Below are 22,380 nucleotides of genomic sequence, written 5' to 3'. Positions count from 1 at the left end.
CGTCGCAAACGGCCGGAAATGTCAGCAAACAATTCTTGAATTTTGCATGATGATAACGCGAATACGAATTTGACCGACCACCAAGTAAATACCAGATCAGAGGTATATCACTTTAATATGCCTCTAAATATTTTTCTTAATAAAGGGTGGTTAAGTATCAAAGGCCAGTGTTGAGTTTAAATAAAATACAACTTTTTTAAGAAATTATTGTCATTTCTCTTTATTATAATACTATTAGTAGAACTCAATTACGTGTGAAACAAAATATTGGCTAAACGGCAGCCACGGTCTCGGCGGCACACTTCCATCTGATGGTCCAAATTTTCGATGACGCTAAGACATAATATGCCGAATTATGTCATCCTTAAGCTCTTGAATTGTTGCTGGCTTATCGACGTACACCTTTTCTTTCAAATAACCCCAAAGAAAGAAGTCCAACGGTGTCAAATCACATAATCTGCGACGTGAGATTATTCGGCCATCAATTTTTTCGCGCAAAAGAGCCATTGTTTCGTTAGCTGTGTGACAAGTGGCACCGTTCTGTTGAAACCACATATCGTCCACATCCATATCTTCCAATTCGGGCCATAAAAAGTTCGTTAGCATCTCACGATAGCGAACACCATTCACAGTAACTGCCTGACCAGCCTCATTCTGGTAAAAATACGTCCCAATGATGCCGCCGGCCCATAAACCGCACCAAACAGTCACTCTTTGTCGATGCATTGGTTTTTCGGCCATCACTCTTGGATTATCATTCGCCCAAATGCGGCAATTCTGCTTATTGACGAATCCACTGAAGATGATTTTTTTCGAAAATTGGTCATTCACTGTTGCCATTTCCTGCCACCATTCTGACCATTGACGACGCTTGAAATGGTCAAGAGGCTTTAGTTCTTGAGTGAATTGCACCGTGGAAGCGTGTAAATGCAAGTCTTTATGCATAATGTGCATCAATGACGAGCGTGAGAGGTGCAGTTTTTGGGCACGACGACGAGTTGAGGTGGACGGCTCTTCAACCACACTATCGCGAACAGCAGCAATATTTTCTGCATTACGAGCTGTACGAGCATGCACTGGTGTTTTCACACCTCCTGCAGACCCGGTTTGCTCAAACTTTTGCGCAATTTTTCCGATTGTACGCACATTTGGACGATTAAATTGACCGAACGCCCGTTTCCATAATAAGCCTGAATAACTTTAACGCATTGCTCGATTGCGTGTCTTTCCATGGTTCAAATTGAATTAAGGGGGGACCCTCATTTAGACGGTCGAAAAATGCATCATTTTTGGGAATTTTTTTCTCAGGTAAAATAACTTCAAACGTTTTGTAATTCATAAAGTACTTTAATAAATGTCTTGACTGTCTACAAAAATTTTCGGAGAAGAAAAAAAACATTTTAAGTATGGAAATATACACCTCGTCCATGGCACCTCATTCTATCTGTGTACATTCTAGCGCTCTGAATTTTTTTCTGAAATAAAAAAACCAAATTTGTTTTAAAACTTTAGGATAATACCTTCGATGTGACATTTTGATTAAAAAAAAAAATGTCGAAATTGATATTTTTTACCCAGTTTTATGTTAAAAGTGATTTTTCATGCATAAAAATTGACTTTAAAATTACAAAAAAATATGAAAATCTTTTTTTTTTAAAAAACACTTAATGTCACATTGAAAACAATTTAATTATCTTTAAAATGAGCTATTGTAAAGCCTGATTGGTTCAATACAGCGTTCTCAATTGTGTACACAAAATCGAAAAATGATGTTTCGAGAAAAACGCGTTTAAAGTTTTGGATACAGGCGATCAGGCCACCCGTCGCGTCCTGTTAAAAATTTTGTCACTCCTTCAAAAATACAGATATCGACTTGAAATTTTGAAAGTATATTCTTAAATAGTTGTAGAATAGATTAAAATTATTTCCAAAAAATCGATTTTTTTGACCCGATAAATGAGGGTCCCCCCTTAATCTGATACTGAAAAGTGTTAGATAAAATGCAGAAAAAACTTGACGTTTAGGTGTGGTTTACATTCAACTTCATTTGAAATTTAACCACCCTTTATAAAAATAGCCTGCCGTTTGCCAACCGCTATTAGAGAATTTTTTTCTATCATGCGATATTTTATGTTCACAGAGAGCACTGAACCTAGCACCAAGAGAATTGTGGTCACATTTATAACTAAATTATCGAAAAGAAAAGCAAACAACACACAGAACTTTTCACTAAATCTAATATTTTGAAAGCAGAAATTTGAATTTTTGACTTATGAGTCGGCACAAAATACACCGGGTATTTTTTTAAGCTGGAAATAATTTTGTGTTAATTTAAATTGCTCTTATTTACACCAATAAACATTGTTACGCGTCTCTAAATGAAGCCTCCTACTTGTGAACGGAAGTGAATTATTTTTATTACGACACCACTTTTCCGAACCACAAGCAGTAGATTCTACTTTTTTTAATTTTATTTATTTTAATTTTTGTTTTTTTAATTTTTTTTTTAATTTTTTATTTTCTGTTTCACCCCACTAATCTTGTTGTTTAATCTTTTAATTTCACTTTCTTCTCCAACGACTTTGCCATTTCCGCTTAACGAGCGCATGAGTGTGTGTGTGTGCGTGTGTGAGTGAACTTTGAAGTTTTCTGGGAATTTTCGCTTTATTATAGCTGCGGGTGCATATGTAATGCCAAGACGATGGCCGACGTAGCAAACTTTTTTTGAGGAAAATAAAAAGTGAAAAACCAGGTAAAGCAGAAGCGCAGGCAGTGAAGGTGAAGTACGCGTGGATCAACAGTTAGGTCTTGTTTGGGACATTAATGAAATTGTCTGCGGCACCGAAGCATAAATTGACGATTGTAGCGGTGACTGCAGTGAGTAGAGAATTAAATATAAAATAAATAAAACAACTCAACTACAGACACGAGTTTTGGCTATAAAATGAGATTTAACCGAATGTTAAACCTAAAGTATAATAATTAAAAACAAAAACAATAAAAAACACCTACTTTTAGGGCAAATAAAATAAACAGCTGCAAATTTCGTTCAACATTTTCTACCGCATTTGAAAGTGAAATTTCTGCGAGTATTTTCCATTTTTTTTTTTTTTTGAAGTTTTGCATAAAATTTCATTGTTGTTACTTCGTGATATACACCGTTTGCTTGAGGTGCTCAAGTAGTTCTTTTATCGTTTATTTTTTAATTAAAAAAAATTTAAAAATATTTTACTATCTGGTTGAGTTATATTTGCATTAAATGAGGTACCCTTCATAACTCTAGTACTGGCGCTTATTGGCAAGTTTTAGCATTTTATTTGTATCTTATCTAATTATTACCTTTTTTTCATTAAAATATAGTTGATTTTCTTAAAAAAAAACATAGAAATCTAAGCTTTGACTTTAAGCAAATTAAAAAAAGTTAAAAAATTCTTCATAAAAATTTAATTTTTTTTTTGAATCAGCACTCGTAAAAATTTCTTTTATACCATTCACCCAAATGAGTTTTGGTACGATAAGTAAGCACCAGTTCAAAATTCACGTCTATTTATGAAAATTAGTTTGCTGATAGTGTCGGCGTTTTCTTTCATATAAAAAAATAGTGAGAATACGACACTTGTCAATGAGTCCTTGTGCTATGCCAGGTTATGAAGCGCGCTTTATAAATGAAATAAATTTAATTTCAAGGGCCGATGTTGAATGTGAACCACACCTAAACGTGTACGACACCGTTGGACTTCTTTCTTTGGGGCTTTTTGAAAGAAAAGGTGTACGTCGATAAGCCAGCAACAATTGAAGAGCTAAAGGATGAGATAATTCGGCACATTAACGGCATAGAATCTCAATTATGCCTCAGCGTCATCGAAAATTTGGACCATCGGATGGAGGTGTGCCGCCGAAGCTGCGGCGGTCATTTGGCCGATATTTTGTTTAATGCGTAATTGAGCCATACCTATATTATCATAATAAAGAGAAATGACCATAATTTCTTTAAAAAATTGTAATACATTTAAAATCAACACCGGCCCTTTAAACTTAACCACCCTTAATAAATAAGATCCTCTAACTAGTTGAAGCATAGGGCACCAGATCGATGAGAGCTCGGCATTATGCGGGGTAAGTCAGAAATAAAATGCAACTCGTGGAACAAAATAGCTAAACTCCTGCTTGGAGGTGTGGATAGTTCAACTATCACCAAACTAGAATAGGAAGGCTAGCAGCCTACTTATACCAGAAACACAAAATACTAACGAATCGTCGTTATAACTGTTAGACTAGGTTGTATTATTGCCCATAATACATAGGGGATTCTGGGACAAAAATGCAGATTAGGATAAAAGATCCATACATAATTGGTGGTATTTTTTTTTTTTTAACGAGGTGTAACAGCAATCGAAAGCCTTAGTCAGTGTGGAACTTTAACGCCACTAAAAGCACCTCAAGTCCGACGGTTCATCCTACAGGGATACCGTTTTGGTAATTACGTCTGGAGGTCGTCGTGACCAATAAGCTCAATCGTCAGTTTTATTCATCTACTGTTCGTCTTACTGCTTTGTATCAATACGACAGTGGTGGTTGCTGCCGCGTTCGTCTCGCATCATTCCTTCGCCTCCAATCAATATGGCAAAGTTCCACGGTAATTCGAGTTGCAAAAGTTTGCACTATCCTCCATTTTTCATTCGACTCAAGCATTTGTGGAACTATGTTAATGAGCGTCAGAAGCGTTCCTTCATGAACCTACTGCAATAGAAAGCCACATGTTCGTCGACTGGTTGCACTTTGATTGCTAGTCAGCTATCGAGGTAGAACGTTCTGCTTGTTTGAATTCGTCTGTCTTCATACCTTAGTTTCATAACGGGTGATTTTTTAGCTATTATCTTTTTAAACAGTTGGTTTAAACAGCTAACGCACGTTTCGTGTTTTGTTTCATTGCCAGACCTCTTGAGTTTGGTCTATAATTTAACCACGAATCGCCTTACAAACGAACAACGCTTGCAAATGATTGAATTTTATTATCGATTCGTCGCCGTTCGCAGCAATTGAGCCTCTGTTACTCAACAACGTGGAAAATTTTGCGGAAGGATTGAAGTCTTTCAAAATACAGCTGGTGCAAGAATTGAAGCCGAACGACCTACCGCAACGCAGATTTGCTTAATTTGGTGAATGGGCTCATGGAAAGTTGGCCGAAGATCCACTTTTTTATCGAAAAATTGTGTTCAGCGACGAAGCTCATTTTGGATTAATGGGTACGTAAATAAGCAGAATTGTCGATTTTGGAGTGAAGATCCGCCAGAAGAATTGCAAGAGCTACCAATGTATCCAGAAAAGATCAGAGTTTGGTGCGGTTTATGGGCTGGAGGTATCATTGGACCGTACTTCTTCAAAGATGCTGCTAATCGTAACGTAACTGTGAATGGTGAGCGCTACCGTGAAATAATATGCAACTTTTTTTTGCCCAAAACGCAAGAGCTTGACTTGCAACACATTTGGTTAGCAAGATGGTGCCACATCCCACACAGCACGCGTAACAATGGACTTGTTGAGAGGCGAGTTCGGTGAACATTTTATTTCACGTTCGGGACCTGTCAATTGGCCACCCAGATCGTGCGATATAACGCCTTTAGATTTTGTTTTGTGGGGCTATGTTAAAGTTCATGTCTATTCAGACAAGCCTGCTTCAATTAACGCATTGGATGACAACATTAAAGCATTTATATGTGAGATACCGACCGAAACATTGGAAAGAGTATGCCAAAATTGGACTAAGCGGATGGACCACTTGAAGCGCAGTCGCGGTCAACATTTGCACGAAATAATCTTCAAACATTAAATTGTATGGACTGTACTATCGATTTAAATAATAATTTGATGCATTTTTCCGAATTTTAAATGTGTTTTTTTGAAAAACTTTCCTATAGCTCTTAAAAAATCACCCTCTACAAATCAGTTGTTTTTCAAAGTTATGCAAAGTTTTCATATCGACATAACAGGTGGCGCCCCCAGTATACTTTCAAGTTTTCTTAAGGACATTTTGTAAAGTCCAAAATCCTCTTGTTGTTATCCCACATCAAAGTGCATACTACAAATTCTAAGAGATGCTTGGCCTAAGTACAATTTAATAATATACGAAGCAATAAACGAGTACCGTTATTATTATAATTATCTAACAAGCCTAGCTTCCAACTAATTTCGGTTTTGGCCCATTTCTTACATAACACAGCCATTTATTTATAGCTTAGACGTTACTCTCTGTCACACAGCCAACGAAATGGGCATAGTTTTGAACGTCCAGCGGCAAATTAGCACCAAAAATTCCCAAGCAAGACACGGAAGTTCATTATGACACAATAGTTAGGCCAACTGCCCAATCAACTTTGCATTGTCATAATCTTTGTGACAATTTTCGGCAGCTACTTGTTAATTAGCCTTTGCAGTGAAAAATTGCGAAAATTTCCAGTTTTTTTTTTTTTTTTTTATAAAAATTACCTCCTCTTACTTTGATATCAATTGACAGAGAGAGCTTTTGTTTTATCAAAAAGTACCGATAATTATATTTCACCTTTCGCATTTTACATTTCTATTACTCAACTCTTTGCGTAATTTTTTCTGAGATTTGTCGGAAGTTCAAGTCACATTGACATCTATTTGACTTGAGGTGAATGCGTAGCTAATTTTGCGGTTGAGTGGAAGTTAATAAAATCTTTCAACACATTCGTCACAGACACACATATGCAAAGTCTCTGTACCAACATCAAAAATGAAAGGTGTGTGCGTGTTTTGTCGAAGAAAGTTTGGCTAATTTTCTATTGCCGTAAGTTTTTGTTTTATGTGAGGCCAAATGTTACACAGGGTAAACGCTTTACTACTGACCAGCCCATAAAATTCGTTGCGGGCATAAGTTTACAGTTAAAAAACTGATTAATTTCAGATTGTTACTTAAATTCAGTGGCAAATAAGTATGGTTGCAAGTATTGAATTCCAATCGAAATTTTCATGTTACGTTCTCTCCGAATTCCGAATGGTAGTCACGCATCAACCCATTCGATTACGGCGGCCGCAGAGAAGCGTTACACCTTAATACAACACAAAAAAATTTTAATTTTATTTTGGGCGAAGTTGGGGTGCAAACCAATTCAAATCTATAAAATGCACAATGTTTTTTGTATGTTCTTGATTTTTTTGTTTTTTCAATATGTTTTTCAATTTGGATACTCTTACTGTAAACGAAAAAACAAATTTTTTAGGAAATTATTGTTATTTATCTTTATTATGATAATATTGGTATGGCTCAATTACGTGTGGAACAAAATATTGGCAAATAGCCGCCGCGGTCTCGGCGGCACACCTCCATCCGATGGTCCAAATTTTCGATGACGCTGAGGCATAATTGAGGTTCTTTGCCGTTAATGTGCCGAATTATCTCATCCTTTAGCTCTTGAATTGTTGCTGACTTATCGACACCAAAGAAAGAATCCAACGGTGTCAAATCACATGATCTTGGCGGCCAATTGACATTGCCGCGACGTGAGATTACTCGGCCATTAAATTTTTTGCGCAAAAGACCCATTGTTTCGTTAGCTGTGTGACAAGTGGCACCGTCCTGTTGAAATCACATATCGGCCACATCCATATCTTCCAATTTGGGCCATGAAAAGTTCGTTATCATCTCACGATTGCAAACACTATTCACAGTAACTGCCTGACGGGCCTCATTTTGGAAAAAATACGGCCCAATGATGCCGCCGACTTTTTGTGGGTGGATTATCATTCACCCAAATGCGACAATTCTGCTTATTCACGAATCCACTGAGGTGAAAATGTGATTCATCACTGAAGATGATTTTCTTCACGAAGTGCGCGATATGCATTTTGATTTCAACACCCGTTTTCATAATAAGCCTGAATAACTTTAACGCATTGCTGGATTATGTATCTTTCCATTGTTCAAATTGAGTTTCAGACTAATTGAAAAATGTTAAATGGAATGCAGAAAAAAGCTTGATATTTAGGTGTAGTTTACATTCAATATAGGCCCTTAAAATTTAACCACACTTTAGAACAACTAAAAAGATAAAAATGCACCCGGATTCGATTTAATTACAGCTGAGGTATTAAAAAGTTACCCTATATAAGTTTGGTTTGGTTTGATTAGTAAAGTTATTTAATCATTCAGTTCAAAACCGGGAAAAGACTTACATCTTGATATGATCATACCGACCAATTTCGTTACTGCCTCAAATTGATAAGCTATTTGAAAAGATCATCCTCAATCGATTGACGCCAATTATCGACTCTAAAAACTTGTTTCCTTCGCATCAATTTGGCTGTCGCAGTAAGCACTCAAACATCGATCATGTGCACAGAATCACAGCTGCAATCGAAAACTCTTTAGAACAGCATAACGTGTGTTCAGCAGTATTCCTGAACGTCCCACAAGCTTTCGACAAGGTTTGGCATGTCGGTTTAAATAACAAACTAAATACCTGCCTTTCAAATGATATTTGCGCTCTCCTAAAGTCGTATCTGAGCGAACGCTACTTTCGCGTTAAACAAGAAAGCAAATATTCTAACCTTTAAGAAATAATTTCTGGGGTGCGGCAAGGAAGCATTCTTGGTCCGCTCCTATACATTTTATATAGCAGAGACTTGCCGATACCCCCGAATAGCTTGATCGCCACTTTTGCCGACGAAACTGCCATCCTAGCATTTGGAAAAAGTGCTGAAAAAGCTACAACCAAACTTCAAATTGCAACAAACGCTATTGAAGAATGGACGAAGATGTAGCGCATAAAATTGAATAATGCCAAGTCAGCTCATGTAAACTTCACCAACAAAAAAGTGAATCAGTATCCAATAATACTGTTAGGTGCCGCAATTCCACATACAAAACTTAAACGGCATGACATCCATCTGAAGGTAATAAAAATGAAATGGCTAATTGGACGAAGATCAAAGCTATCCAAATGCAACAAAATATCTATATAAAAACAAATTATAAAGCCTGTTTGGTCCTATAGCGCGCAACTATAGCGTTGCGCCAGTCAAAATAATGTAAATATACTTCAACGACTCTAGCATAAAATCCTTCGAGATGTTCTCAACTCACCTTGGTACGTTCGCAATAAAAATATCCATCGTGACCTCAAGATTCCTGCAGTTGCTGAAGAAATTAAAAAACAAGCGGAAGCCCACTCCCTCAGCCACTCAGGCCTAATGATGACTCCATCGAATCAAACCACATGGTCTGGCATGGTGACTGTTAACTTAAGGAAGGGACTATGAAAATCTCTTCACAAAATTCTCTTTATGTTACTAAAATTGTACTGCTCGTTAGTTTATGTGTAACTAGTTGCAGTGTGCACAAACAGTATTATGTATCTTATATTGTATCTATTTATGTTTGTAAGAAAATTTTAAAAAATCACTAAGTGGCGCAGGAGTCAAGAAATCATATTTCTAAAAATTATATTTGGGGCTAATTTGGCTCATATATTCAGAATAAGAATGAACAAACAAATAATACCGGGATTACTATTTACATTTCTAGCTTAACAATGGAAAAGTGAATATTGATGGTTGAAAACTGTTCATTGCTTTTCAAAACATTCCTCATAGTATTCAGTATGTATAGTACTTTGCATTCATTTAAACCAATTTTCAAGGCACTTTATCCAGTCGAGTTTCCAGGCACTTTGGAAACGAATAAGAAAACAAAATGAGAAACGAAATGAGAAAACAAAACTTTATTGTTGCTCGTCATACTAATGTCCAAAGATGCCTTGATCTCAAAGCGTATGAGGTGAATGAGCAATGACCGCAAGAAAATTCATTGTACCAGTTTTGATGGCGGTAAAGTATGGTGCTTGCTCGCGGAGTAATGATTTTGTTCATCGATGCGTTCTTGTCCTGCTAACCATTGTTAGCCTTTGTAAACTACTGTGCCGCAATACAACTCTTACGACACCCTTGCTAATAATATATAAAAACAAAAAAATTTTAAAAATCTCATATTAATCCCCAAGGATAAACTGAGAATGCTCACGGCCAGTCTTACAGGCCATTGCAGCCTGCGCAGCCGTCTGCAAATAATCGGGATGTGGTCCACTGTTTTTTGTCCCTTCTGCAACAGGATATTCCAAAACACCTTCTCCTTGAGTGCAGCGCAATAACGCGGAGAAGGTTGAGACATCTCCGCCATTTGTTGCCAGAAGAAAAACACATACGTTCAGTCCAACCCAGCTCTATCTTAAGTCTAATAAGCGAACTGGGTATGGATGATACTGTGATGAGTAGGGGATAACAAGCGGAAATACTAGCAATTGGGGAAGCCTGTAGGTTACTAATCGTAGATTTCTCTTTTAAGGGCAATATCGCTATTCTTTCAGATAGCCAAGCTGCAATCCAGGCGCTGGACGCGACTATAACAACCTCTAAAGTGGTGGAGTAAAGTAGGAATAGCCTTACCAACTTGAGTGAAAACCATAGAGTAACTTTTATTTGAGTCCCGGGACACCGCAACATAGAAAGTAACGAAAAAGCTGATGAACTGGCAAGAGGGGGATCTGCCATGAATAGCGTTCTTGCAGTACCAGTATTCACTCCACTAGGTGCGGTCAAAAACGCAATTTCCCTAAAATACCTTCGAATTGCAGATTGTAGATGGAGAGACCAGACGAAATGCAAAGTCAGCAGAACGTTATGGCCCACCTACAACCTCAAGCAATCGTCGACATTAATAAACATGAAACGACGGGACACCTGTAGGCTTCCGACAGTCATAACTGGCTTCTGGTCTATCAGAGAACAAGCCGCCAAAATGGGCATCCCTCACAACACATACTGTCACAGTTCTAAACAACCGGAGAAAAAAGAAACAATCTTCCATTTCCTCTGTGAATGCCCTGCCCTATGGAAGGACAGAACGTTAACCCTGGGCAAACCGCTGTTCGACAGTCTCGAACAACTGTCTGGCTTAGACGTCAATAACCTTATACGGTTCCTAAACCGCACATACTGGATATAGTCCTGCTGCAAATAACTGTTAAACAATTTGGTAACGAGGATGTGGCAACAAAATGGTGCGGAAGCGCTAGTTGGATTCTGGCTGAATCACCACTCTAACCAACCAACCAACCAGGGGATAACAAAGACCATGAGGTCGAAGTGCAAACTTCCAATCAACCTAAATTTAATATTTTTTTCTCGTTCACTCCTCTCAACAAGACCCTAAGTAGTTTCGTTGCTTACGAACAACGCCTTCTTGCTGCTTGAAGCGCCATCTGTGTATCACATTTTTCTGGCAGAAGGATCGCACTAGTGGTGGAGGACTTCGCTAAATTTTGGTGAATCTGCGCTACTACCGCGATTGTCCGCTTCCTCTTGCTGGCGCCACTGCTGCAATGGCCACTGTGTGTTTTTCTTTGTGTTTGCTTGTTTTAGCAGCCACAATGCAAATAATGCGCAGACTTTTGTGCGGGAGTAAGGATGGAAAGGATAAGTTTTTTAGGTTGAGGAATGAAATTGGAGGATGTTTTTGTTTTTAAAATCAGGGGAAGTAGGTAAATTTGGCTCTACATGGGACTCGAACCCACAACCTCTGAGATGGCAGGCTAGTGCACTTACGCTAGACTCCCAAGGCCATACACCATGCTATTTTTATTAAAATTAAGAAGAATTTACTCAAGCAAATGCTGTGAATTTTAAACAGTACAGACTGCAAAAAAATATAGCATCTCAAAATGTTGACCAGTTTTGAATAATTATTTATTTACTTTTCAATTATAAATATTTTACATATATTCTATTTTTTAAATATAGTTCCTTTTATAATAAGAACCTATTAATCGGGGTTTTAAACTGTGTGTAATATTTAAGAAAATTTGAAAAAAAATTATTGAAACTTAAAATTTTTTTATCGGTATTTGAAACAAAAATAAAAAAGTGCGTGTAGCGTAGTACACATAACAGAAGTGAAACTTTCAAGCCAGAAAAAGAAGGAAGGTAGACCCGAGATAGAATCAGAGAGTGAGAGAGAGAGGGAGAAAGAGGGAGAGGAAGAATATATATTTAAGTAAATTCACAACATTTGCAGAGAATACAAATAGGCAAAATTTACAAAAAACGGAGAAGGGTCGACGCCGGACACAAACCGTGGCAACAACGCGCACTACTCCGAGTGTTTATCACCCGCACAAACGCAGCGATTCCAGGACCGCAGCAACGGTACAAATTACCTCAACGCAATACCAATAAATACGACGCCGGAATGGATAGCACTTCATAGTACGTACAAGCACTAGCCAGGAAGCGGAAATAAGCGCCAAAAAGTAGGCACAAAAAAAACCCAAAAAAATTGGTGCCCCAAACAGTAGGCACCAAGGAAATGTAACGCCAAAAAGTAGCCACCAAATATATATTTCCTACAAGTTTGCATCAACAAACAAGCGCCAAAAAGACTGCCTGTTAGTAGCCTGTCAGTAGAAATTAGCAGCCACAAGGAAAAACTTAGAAAAAATAGCCTAAAGTGTATCTAAGATATATACTCGTATAAGGTATAGCTCTCTCTCTCCTTTTCCTCTACGTTATATCTTTTTTCTCTCTTGTGGAACAAAATGCCCAAAACGTGGCATGACCTTGAAATTTTACTCTCCACTCTCGCACGCCCATCGCCGCCTAAGAAGTTTCACTTCAAAAATGTAATATATGCAATTTTATAGTTTATTCACCTTTAGTTTAATAAAGTGTGAGTTTGGAGTTGTTAAAAAATCTCGCGGATTTTTTCGCTAATGGTGTTGCGCATTTTCTCCATATAACAAATCCACGAAATTGGTTCTTATGTGGAGAAAATACGCAACATCGTCATGAAAAAAAATTATCAAAAAGCAGTAAGAATTTTGAGCCAGTCCAGACTTGCTTATCGTTGATTAAAAGTTTTTTGAAATTTTGGTGAAAATTTAACGATTTTTTATAAATCTTGTACAAAGATTGAGGCCTGGATTAATATTGTCTTGCTATGGAATGAACTGTATTTTTAGAAGGAAATATTTAAAATTAAAAAATAAATAAATCTATTAATTAAATAATAAATAGTCAAATATGGTTGATGTGCTATGTTTTCTTTATCGCGGGCGTACTTGAACTCAAACTTACCTTATTGCTAGTCAGGAGCCAAGAAATGTAAATATTTTCTGCTTATGAAATCTGCAAACCTTTTTAGTTATTTACAAACAATTGCTTATAATACCTAAATATCTAACGCTAAATATCGCTTAATGTATATAATCGCCCCTCGACCAATCTAGGTGACATCATACACTTGCACGACATCTACCCCGATCTAGCGACGGCCCATAACACGCACCCGCTGCATGGTGGCAGCAGCAGCAGCAGTTCGCCACTCACACACGCACACCATCTACACAACAGTCATGGTGCGACACAAAGCAGCAGCGCACATTCAATAAACATAGCGTCACGCCCACCACTCCATACTTACCCCACCGCTATCAACAATCATCAGTACCAAGTCACGCAGTCAGCGTATGCCACAAAACGACCCTATAAGCCACACATCTATCGTCCAGGACCGGCAGGTGGTGGCGGCGGCGGCGGCGCTATTGCATCATCGAGCAGCTGGGAGCATGAAACAAATCATCTTGGCCTGGGCGCTTCGCCATCTGGCATCACCAATCATTTGGACACTTTCTTCGATGTGGAACGACCACCTGTGCATTCGGCCGAGCTTGGACCGCATGAGTTGTTGCCACATCCCCAGCCGTATGCGGTGGGCAATGTGTTGGACTTGAATGCGGGCGAAGCGGCGGAAGACTACAATAGCGGCGGTGGCGGCGGCATTTATCCAGATGGAAGCACCTATCGACCAGTGCCGGGTACCAAAGCAGTTTTGATGTTCCTACATCTGTCACTTTTTTACTATTTTTCTGGGGTTCTTGAGTTGTTTGAAGGGAAACTCTATGCATCTCTTTGTGTTTATTTCTCTGACTTATAAATAATTTCACTTTAGAGTTTTCTTTCTTTGTATGTAAATATCTTCTATACTGCACTTGAACGCTTCTGCACTTATGTAGACACACCTACATATATAGATTTTCATATTTTTCGAATTTCTGAATTTCATGGTTTGCGCGCATTGCACTGTCTTTACTTTGAAAGTTTTGTACTAAAATATGTAAATTTTTAACTAATTTTATTCACCTCATTTTTCATTTTTTATTTACCTTATTTCAGGCTGTGGCGAAGTGTACGCGCGTTCCAATCGCATAGTGGGCGGACATTCGACGGGCTTTGGTTCACATCCCTGGCAGGTGGCGCTGATCAAAAGTGGCTTTCTCTCGCGCAAGCTTAGCTGTGGTGGTGCGCTTATCTCAAATCGCTGGGTGGTCACGGCGGCGCATTGTGTAGCCACGTAAGTATTAAAAGCCAATTGCGGAAAGATGGCAGCGCAGTTTAAATATAATTGAGCGGCATAGTCGCCTGGGTTCTGCTTCATTTGAAGTTCGTTGGTTTTTTTCACAGTAGAGTAAATTAATTATTTATTTAGTTTCATTAATTAGTTTAGCCGTCTGGACTAAGTGAGTTTGAGTAAATGAATTATAATAACAGTAATAAGAAGTAGTATATAAAGGGGTGATCAATTTTGAAGTATCGGATTTGAAATTGAAATAACACACCGAAAATTCAAATTGAGCAATCTTTATTATTTTCGTGTAGAACCATTCATGATAATTAAGAGTTAAAGATAATCCTTTTCAAATGTCGGCAGCAACTGCGCCGTAATTCCATCATCCCCAAACACTAATTTTGAGTGACTCGCTGGAAAAGTTCGGTCGGTATCTCGTGAATAACTTTAGCAATGTTGGCTTCCAATGCCTCAATCGAAGCCTGTTAGTCCCCCCACAAATAAAAGTTTAAAGGTGTGATATCACATCATCATGGCCACCAAGCCAATCCACGTGCGCGGGACGAGAGATAAATTGCACACGGAAACGACGGGCTATGTGGCAAGTAGTGCTGTCTTATTGGGACCAAATGTTGTGAAGAATGAACGCGGAATTTGTGGACCTCATTTTCCGACATCGAAAAGTTGTTTGTCATAGCGCGACAGCGTTCGCCATTCACTGTTACATTGGCGCAAACATCGTATTTGAAGAAATATTGGCCGATGATTTCGAGCCAGAGCGTCAATTTTCGTAATACAATTCAACGATTTTCAAACGTTGTTGAGGTATAAGTCTTTCCATGCTGAAATGTTAATGCATACTGGAAAAAAATTATATAAAGCGCTTTCCAATAAGAGGTTTTATTTTGATAAATGATCAATGGTTTCGTTGCTTGTGGCACGTAGCGCCGTCTTGTTGAAAATAAACGTTGTCCAGATCAATACCATCCAATTCCGAGCATAAAAAATCAAGATGATTAATGATTAGCGCAATCGATTCACCGTACCTATTGCTCCAGCTTCATTTTCGAAAAAGTAAAGCGCCGGACCATAAACCGCACCAAACAGTCACACTTTGCGGATAGAAAGGCTTTTCAACAATAACTCTTGGATTTTCTGAGCCCCAAATCCGACAAATTTGCTTGTTGACGAAGCCACCGAGGTGGAAATGGGCCTCACCACTCAAGATGATTTTTCGATAGCATTCCGGATCATTTTCATGCATTTCAACTACCCAATCAGCAAATACACGACGTTGTTTATAATCGACCGGCTTGAGTTCTTGTGTTAACTGTACTTTATAAGCCTTAAGACCCAAATCTTTATGCAAAGTACGGTGTAATGACGTTTGTGGAATGCCTAACTCCAAAGAACGACGAGGAATGGACAAACCTGGGTTTTCTTCAACACTTTCGGCTACAACATCAATATTTTAAACTGTTCTTGAGCGACGTGCACGGGTTTTATTCTTCACGTCACTAACTTGCCCCAACAGCCGAATTTTTTCACCAATTTCTGTATTGCGATCCGACAAGGTGCTTCTCGATGACCCAAAAATGTTCGAGTTTTACGAACTGTCTCTGCCAAATTTTCACCATTTTCGTAGTTTCTACTTGTGAAATATCAAAAAATGGCAATTTCAAAAGTGACATCTACCGAAATAGCGGGCTATTCAAAATAACACCTGTTATTGGAAAACCCTTTAGTTTGACAGTAGTCGCGCGCGATATGTCAAAAAACCTCTATTAGAAAAAGTACCTCGAATCTGATCACCCTTTACAATGTAGCACCGTAAATAATTTAGCCTTACACCTACCTACCTCTAATTTCCGAAAAATGGTCCAAATGAACGCCTAATACATAAGCGTGCCTAAAGCATCGTTTCATGTAAGAAATAGAAAGTCCTACAATGAGGAGTACGAAATATTTTACATGCCAGTAAAATATGACAGTTAATATGGTGGGTGACTGTGTGGCTAGAAAAAAATTGTTATAAGTGGGTATTTTATCAGTGAAATGAAAGCCATGAACAGCGTACCCGATAAAAAGTTTCTTTATTTTGTTTGCCCTTTAAGAATACCCGGTATAAAAACAATCTCAATTTATGCTGAAATATTCACAGTGAAGCTGGAAAAAGTGACAAATTGTAAGGGATACAGATTCTGTAACATACGAATGGGTGCTGTTCATGCGAACGAATTGTACTCTATCGGACAGATATGAAGCGAATCACTTGAGAATACTTAAATGAGATTTCATCTTTATTAAGGGGTTACGCCACTGTGGGGGGTCAAAAAATAATCGATTTTTGGGAATTTTTTTTTTTGTATTGTAAATAGGAATAATTATACGAGGATCGGACAAAAGGCAACTTATTGTATATGTATTAAACTATGTTGATGTAAATTTTTATTAAAAAATATTGAAAATTGTTATTTGTTAATTGAGTTAAAAAAAAATGACGTCATCTGGTGGCAGCGATACAGCAATTAATAATCATCTGAAATCAAAAAACCAAAAATTTTATTAATCTACACAATAGTGGCTATCGTTGTACGTAGCCGTTTTTTTGTTTGTTTTTTTTTTCTTTTTGACAAAATGGTGGGAATTTGAATTTCGATGTGTGTTTTTCACCATTTTTTTGATTTTCGACAGGCCCAAAAAAATAGTTCTTTTCAAAATTTTGAAAATCGGCTACGTACAACGATCGCCAATGTGATAACGAAAATTTTGAAAAAAGAACATTAAAATCGGTTCATTAGTCTTTGAGAAATCGTTCCCACCGTATCAAAAAAAGTCGTTTCGAGCAAAACGCGTTTGAAATAAAGCATCGTATGGTAAGCGCTATGGGGCCGAACCGACGGGCACTCACTTAAGTGCACATAGAATCGGGAATAAAGCGAATTTCGCTTTAAAATTTTTCCCACATTTTCTGGAGTAGTTATACTATCAATTTACGCAAAAAAAAAATCGAGTTTTTTGAATTTTCACAGTGGCGTAACCCCTTAAGTAAGGTTTGCGGTTAAGTATCTCGAAAGCTTTTGTGAAACTAGTAAATATGACATTGCACATGAAATTGTTTCAAGATGAAGTTGGCGTTGCTCAGGAAGTAATTTTTTTATAATACAATAAATCTAGGGATACCCGGTTTTCGTAAGGAGCTCAGAATCTAGTTAGTAGTATTCTCGAGATAATATTTATTATTCGAGCACTTTTAATATTAAAGTATTGTAAATTATTAACATTCAAATCAAACAAAATTTTGTTTTATATTTAAAGGCAGCTAAAGGTGTGGCTGACAGCGTGGAACTTTTAAGATTGATTTTTCCAGCAATAATCAATTTCCATCAAGAAATTAACTGCAGTTAAGAGCTCTGTCATTGGTTGAATTTTTTCTTATATCACCAACACAATCTCAGTTTTTATGTTAACACACCCCAAGTGGCGTCAACCCATCAGCTGATTCTGTCAAATTCGCTAAGAGCTAAATAGCACACCTTTAAAAATCATTTCACTATGGCTATTCTATGGATATCTAACTCAAACAGATGCTATTTCCCTACATTTAGGGTTTGCTGACAATAGAGCTGTTACAGTGTTTTTGCTTCATTCCTGCTCACTTCATGAGCATATTTCACTTTACATTCAACACGAAAGCTTCATATGGAAGTTTATCTTTCCCTTACTCGACTTAAGACTTATTTTCATGCTTGTAATTAGAGTAATCATTCAAGATTTCTAGTTATTTCTTCTTCTGATAACCTGTACAGCTTCGTGCAGCAGCGACTTTTTCTGATGGGTATTTGTGCAGATAAATTCCTGGTTCTAACATTTAGAGGGCCTATAACACAGCATTTAAGGGGTCCCGGTAGTCTAGAGCTCGAAAATTTAGGGTGTTTTCAGGAAATTTTTTTTACAATAAAAAAATGAAAAACGATACATAAGATTTGTAGAATTTTTATTTAATTTGTTTTACATACAAAAATGAAAAAAAAAACCTTTTTTTTTATTTTAATAATTTACAAAATGGGGCTGAAGTTGACTCTCCCGAAAAATTGCACCTGGACGGTGTTGTTCATTTTGGCTCTTCTATTTACGGAAGCACAAAAACCAAACAAATGATTAATCAGTATGACTCTAACTATGTCCCGCTACTAGAATAACAAAAAAAAATGGCCAAAATGGCGCGGTTTTGACTTTGACACTCTAAAAATCGGATTTTTTTTTTTAGTTTTAATTCTAAATAATTGAAACATTAATATGATTCTAGTACGGAGCCTTATTAAAATTTCAGACGATTCGGTTAAATAGTTTTTTTTTTTTTTGACAACACCAAGCCGAGAAAAGTCGTTTCGAGACAAATGAGTCTAAAGTTTGAGCTACAGGAGCGCGCGGACCGCTCTCTACTTAGTTAAAGGCGTTCTAAATATCATTTTATCAAAATCACTCACACACAATCATTATCAGTCTGAAAAAAATGTGCAATTTTTTTCTTTTTTGTGCCGCGTTTCGGCAGTCACTCTGCCTGCAATATTTTAACTCTGTCAGCAGATCTTGTTGAGCACCACTTCTGAGCTATTTTTGTTTCTTAGGCGCATTGTGTATTAATCTTTTTCTTTTTTAATATTTAATAAAACCCAGCAACATTTCTATAGTCAAACTTTACAAAGAATAGATTAGCTGAGTGCCGGAAATTGGCAAATATTTTAACAATATTTTTAATTATTCTGCTGGTGATGCAAATAGAAATAGCTAAGGAATTATTTTATAATATATATGCAGGAGATCTGCAGTGCTTTTTCCGCCAGAGTTATAAAATTGTATGACTGCCGCCAAAATATTTCTGAAAAAATAAAAATATTGGAAAATACAGTCATTCACACCATATTTGATACAGATATGACTTTTTTGTAAAGTGCTGTATATTTCATAATATTTTGCAAAACTAGAAAACAGAGTCAGCGGATATTTTGTTTTGCTTTATTTCATTTCTCAGCATAACACGCAAAGCAATGTACCCTCATTTCATTGTAGTGCGGCGAGAATTCCCTGTATGTGTTTTTTTTTCTGTTTACATTGTATCTGTATCAAATAAAGTGGGAGTGACTGTACAGGTATATATAACTGACACTTACCTCCTTTGTTCGACGTTTAGCCGAGCTTCTCCAACAATTTGCGGTGGGCGTCTTGATGTTGTTCCACAAACATTTTAAAATACCTACAAAGTAATAAATTATTATAATGTATAAAAATATATTTTTCCCCAAAACATACCCTCAGATGATAGAAGGTTTTAAGCTTAAAAGTTCTGTATAAAAATTGTTCACAACTTTAGCAACGGAATCAAAAAGAAAATAAGATTTTTAGAGATACCTTCAAATCTCTTAATCTCGCTTAAATTTGTATTTTATTACGAAATATTTTGGTGGAAGTCTTAAAATGTAACAATGTAAAATGTAACTGTATGGAAAAGTAGTATCCATTTTTTTGTGTTTGGTTTAATTTTTGTTTTTGGAGATCAATGCTCACTGATCTACAAAAGTATTTTATAATAAGTGTGGACATTAGCACATTTCGATAAAAATAAATTTGAACTATCTCTCTTCTTCTCCTCAGCACCGCCAACTCGAACATGAAAATCCGTCTGGGCGAATGGGATGTGCGTGGCCAAGAAGAGCGACTCAATCATGAGGAGTACGGCATCGAGCGCAAGGAAGTACATCCACATTACAATCCAGCAGACTTCAAAAACGACTTGGCACTAATCAGACTTGATCGAAATGTTGTCTACAAACAGCACATCATACCTGTATGTCTGCCACCACCGGCCACCAAGTTGGTGGGCAAAATGGCCACAGTGGCTGGTTGGGGACGCACGCGGCATGGCCAAAGCACTGTGCCCTCCGTGCTGCAGGTGAATGCGAACACAACAAATTTGTAACGACCGAAAATTAAATTTTGCGCATTTCTTGTTTCTTTCTTTTCACATTCAAGGAAGTGGACGTTGAGGTGCTTTCGAATGATCGTTGTCAACGTTGGTTTCGCGCGGCGGGTCGCCGTGAATCGATACACGATGTCTTTCTTTGTGCCGGCTACAAGGAAGGTGGACGTGACTCATGCCAAGGTGACTCAGGTGGTCCGCTAACCTTAACATTGGATGGCCGAAAGACGCTAATCGGTTTGGTGTCTTGGGGTATTGGCTGTGGCCGCGAACATCTTCCGGGTGTTTACACGAATATACAGAAATTTGTGCCGTGGATCAACAAAGTGATGGCCAACGACAATGCGTAGTGCTGCATGGGCTCACACTTGCCAAAGACTGCAGTGAGCTCTGATATGCCACCTGACTCGTTACTTAATTGTAATTTAATTATTTCTGCATTGTTCGAAAATTCAATTTTCATAGTTTTCTAATTTCTCAACAACATCTCAACACTACAGAACAAATATGCAAATGCAAAAATACTGTAACTTTTTTGACCAACTACACATTTTTCAACATATTTCATTCCGAAAAGATTAGTAATATATGAATTAATATATTTCCGAGTATCTTAATAATTTATATTAGGTTAAGCGAGTTTTGTACGATTTTCAATAGGTTTAAGTGAATATTAATAAAGCGAAATATATGTATGTATGTAAAAAAAAGCTTTATATTTTGTAGAAAATTGCTTGTAAAATTATCCACAGTTCCATTTTTGTAAAACAATTTTTTTTATTATACAGCGCACGCTCGATAACGTGAACGCTCTAAAGCGTGAACACCCCAAAACGTGAACAAACATTTTTGTGCATTGACTACTCTAAAACGTGAACAAACCCAAAAAGTTCTATGACATGAACAATAGACGTTACAATTATTTGAATATATAGGGTGGGCCATGTTAAATTTGCTTTTTGAATCGGCTATAAAAAATAAATGGCGGCCGCCGTAGCCGAATGGGTTGGTGCGTGATTACCATTCGGAATTCACAGAGAGATCGTTGGTTCGAATCTCGGTGAAAGCAAAATTAATAAAAACATTTTTCTAGTAGCGGTCGCCCCTCGGGAGGCAATGGCAAACCTCCGAGTGTATTTCTGCCATGAAAAAGCTCCTCATAAAAATATCTGCCGTTCGGAGTTGGCTTGAAACTGTAGGTCCCTCCATTTGTGGAACAACATCAGCACGCACACCACAAATAGGAGGAGGAGCTCGGCCAAGCACCTAACAGAAGTGTACGCGCCAATTATTATTATTATTATTATAAAAAATAAAATAATTAATATTTTTTCAAACTTTTTTTTTTATTTTGAATATTGAACATTGTCATTTATGAATGGAAAATAATATCGTTCAAATGACTGCCACGACTGGCTTTACAGTAGGCCATTCGATCAACCCAATTTTTAAGCACATTTTCGATTGTTTGGGCTCCAATTTCATGAATGGCAACTTCGATTTCGTGTTTTAAAGCCTCAATCGTCTCTGGATGGTTCGCATAGCATTTGTCCCTAACGGCTCCCCACAAAAAATAGTCCAGCGGGCTTAAATCATAGCTCCGAGGCGGCCAATTGATATCGGAATTCAAAAACGGTAGCCAAAAGGTCGAGTGTAACTTTGGCAGTGTGACAAGTTGCACCGTCCTGTTGAAACCAAATGTCGTCCATGTTATCCTCTTCAATTTTTGGAAACAACTCGTTGAGCATGTCACGGTAACGCTCGCCATTTACTGTAACCGCGGCTCCTCGCTCAGGCGGACAAGAGAGCTGTTTCAGTACCGGCAGGTAGAGCAAAATATTTTAACGACCTGTGCCGCGTCTGATCACATCGAACTTCCCGACAAGTGCTAAAGATAACAGTGCTCCAGATGAGGTCGACTCAGACATACCGAGAAAAATTAGGGACGCTTGAGTTAATGACTCACGACCACATCATACGC

At 37.6% G+C, this 22,380-nt stretch overlaps 1 protein-coding gene across 1 annotated transcript in view; it reads left to right on the top strand.

The window, feature by feature from the left end:
- LOC129245213 (protein masquerade-like) overlaps positions 1–20,749 on the top strand; it is a 41,177-nt gene extending 20,428 nt beyond the window's left edge. Inside the window, exons 3-6 of the mRNA XM_054883251.1 lie at positions 13,302–13,889; positions 14,248–14,425; positions 20,075–20,372; positions 20,453–20,749. Coding sequence (XP_054739226.1) covers positions 13,302–13,889; positions 14,248–14,425; positions 20,075–20,372; positions 20,453–20,749 — 1,361 coding nt within the window. The remainder of the gene's footprint in view (positions 1–13,301; positions 13,890–14,247; positions 14,426–20,074; positions 20,373–20,452) is intronic.
- Positions 20,750–22,380: the final 1,631 nt, after the last annotated feature.

Source organism: Anastrepha obliqua, chromosome 4, assembly GCF_027943255.1.
Source record: "Anastrepha obliqua isolate idAnaObli1 chromosome 4, idAnaObli1_1.0, whole genome shotgun sequence".
NCBI classification, from domain to species: domain Eukaryota; kingdom Metazoa; phylum Arthropoda; class Insecta; order Diptera; family Tephritidae; genus Anastrepha; species Anastrepha obliqua.
The sequence above is the reverse complement of the archived record's forward strand: the minus strand, read 5'-3'. Positions and strand labels throughout refer to the sequence as shown.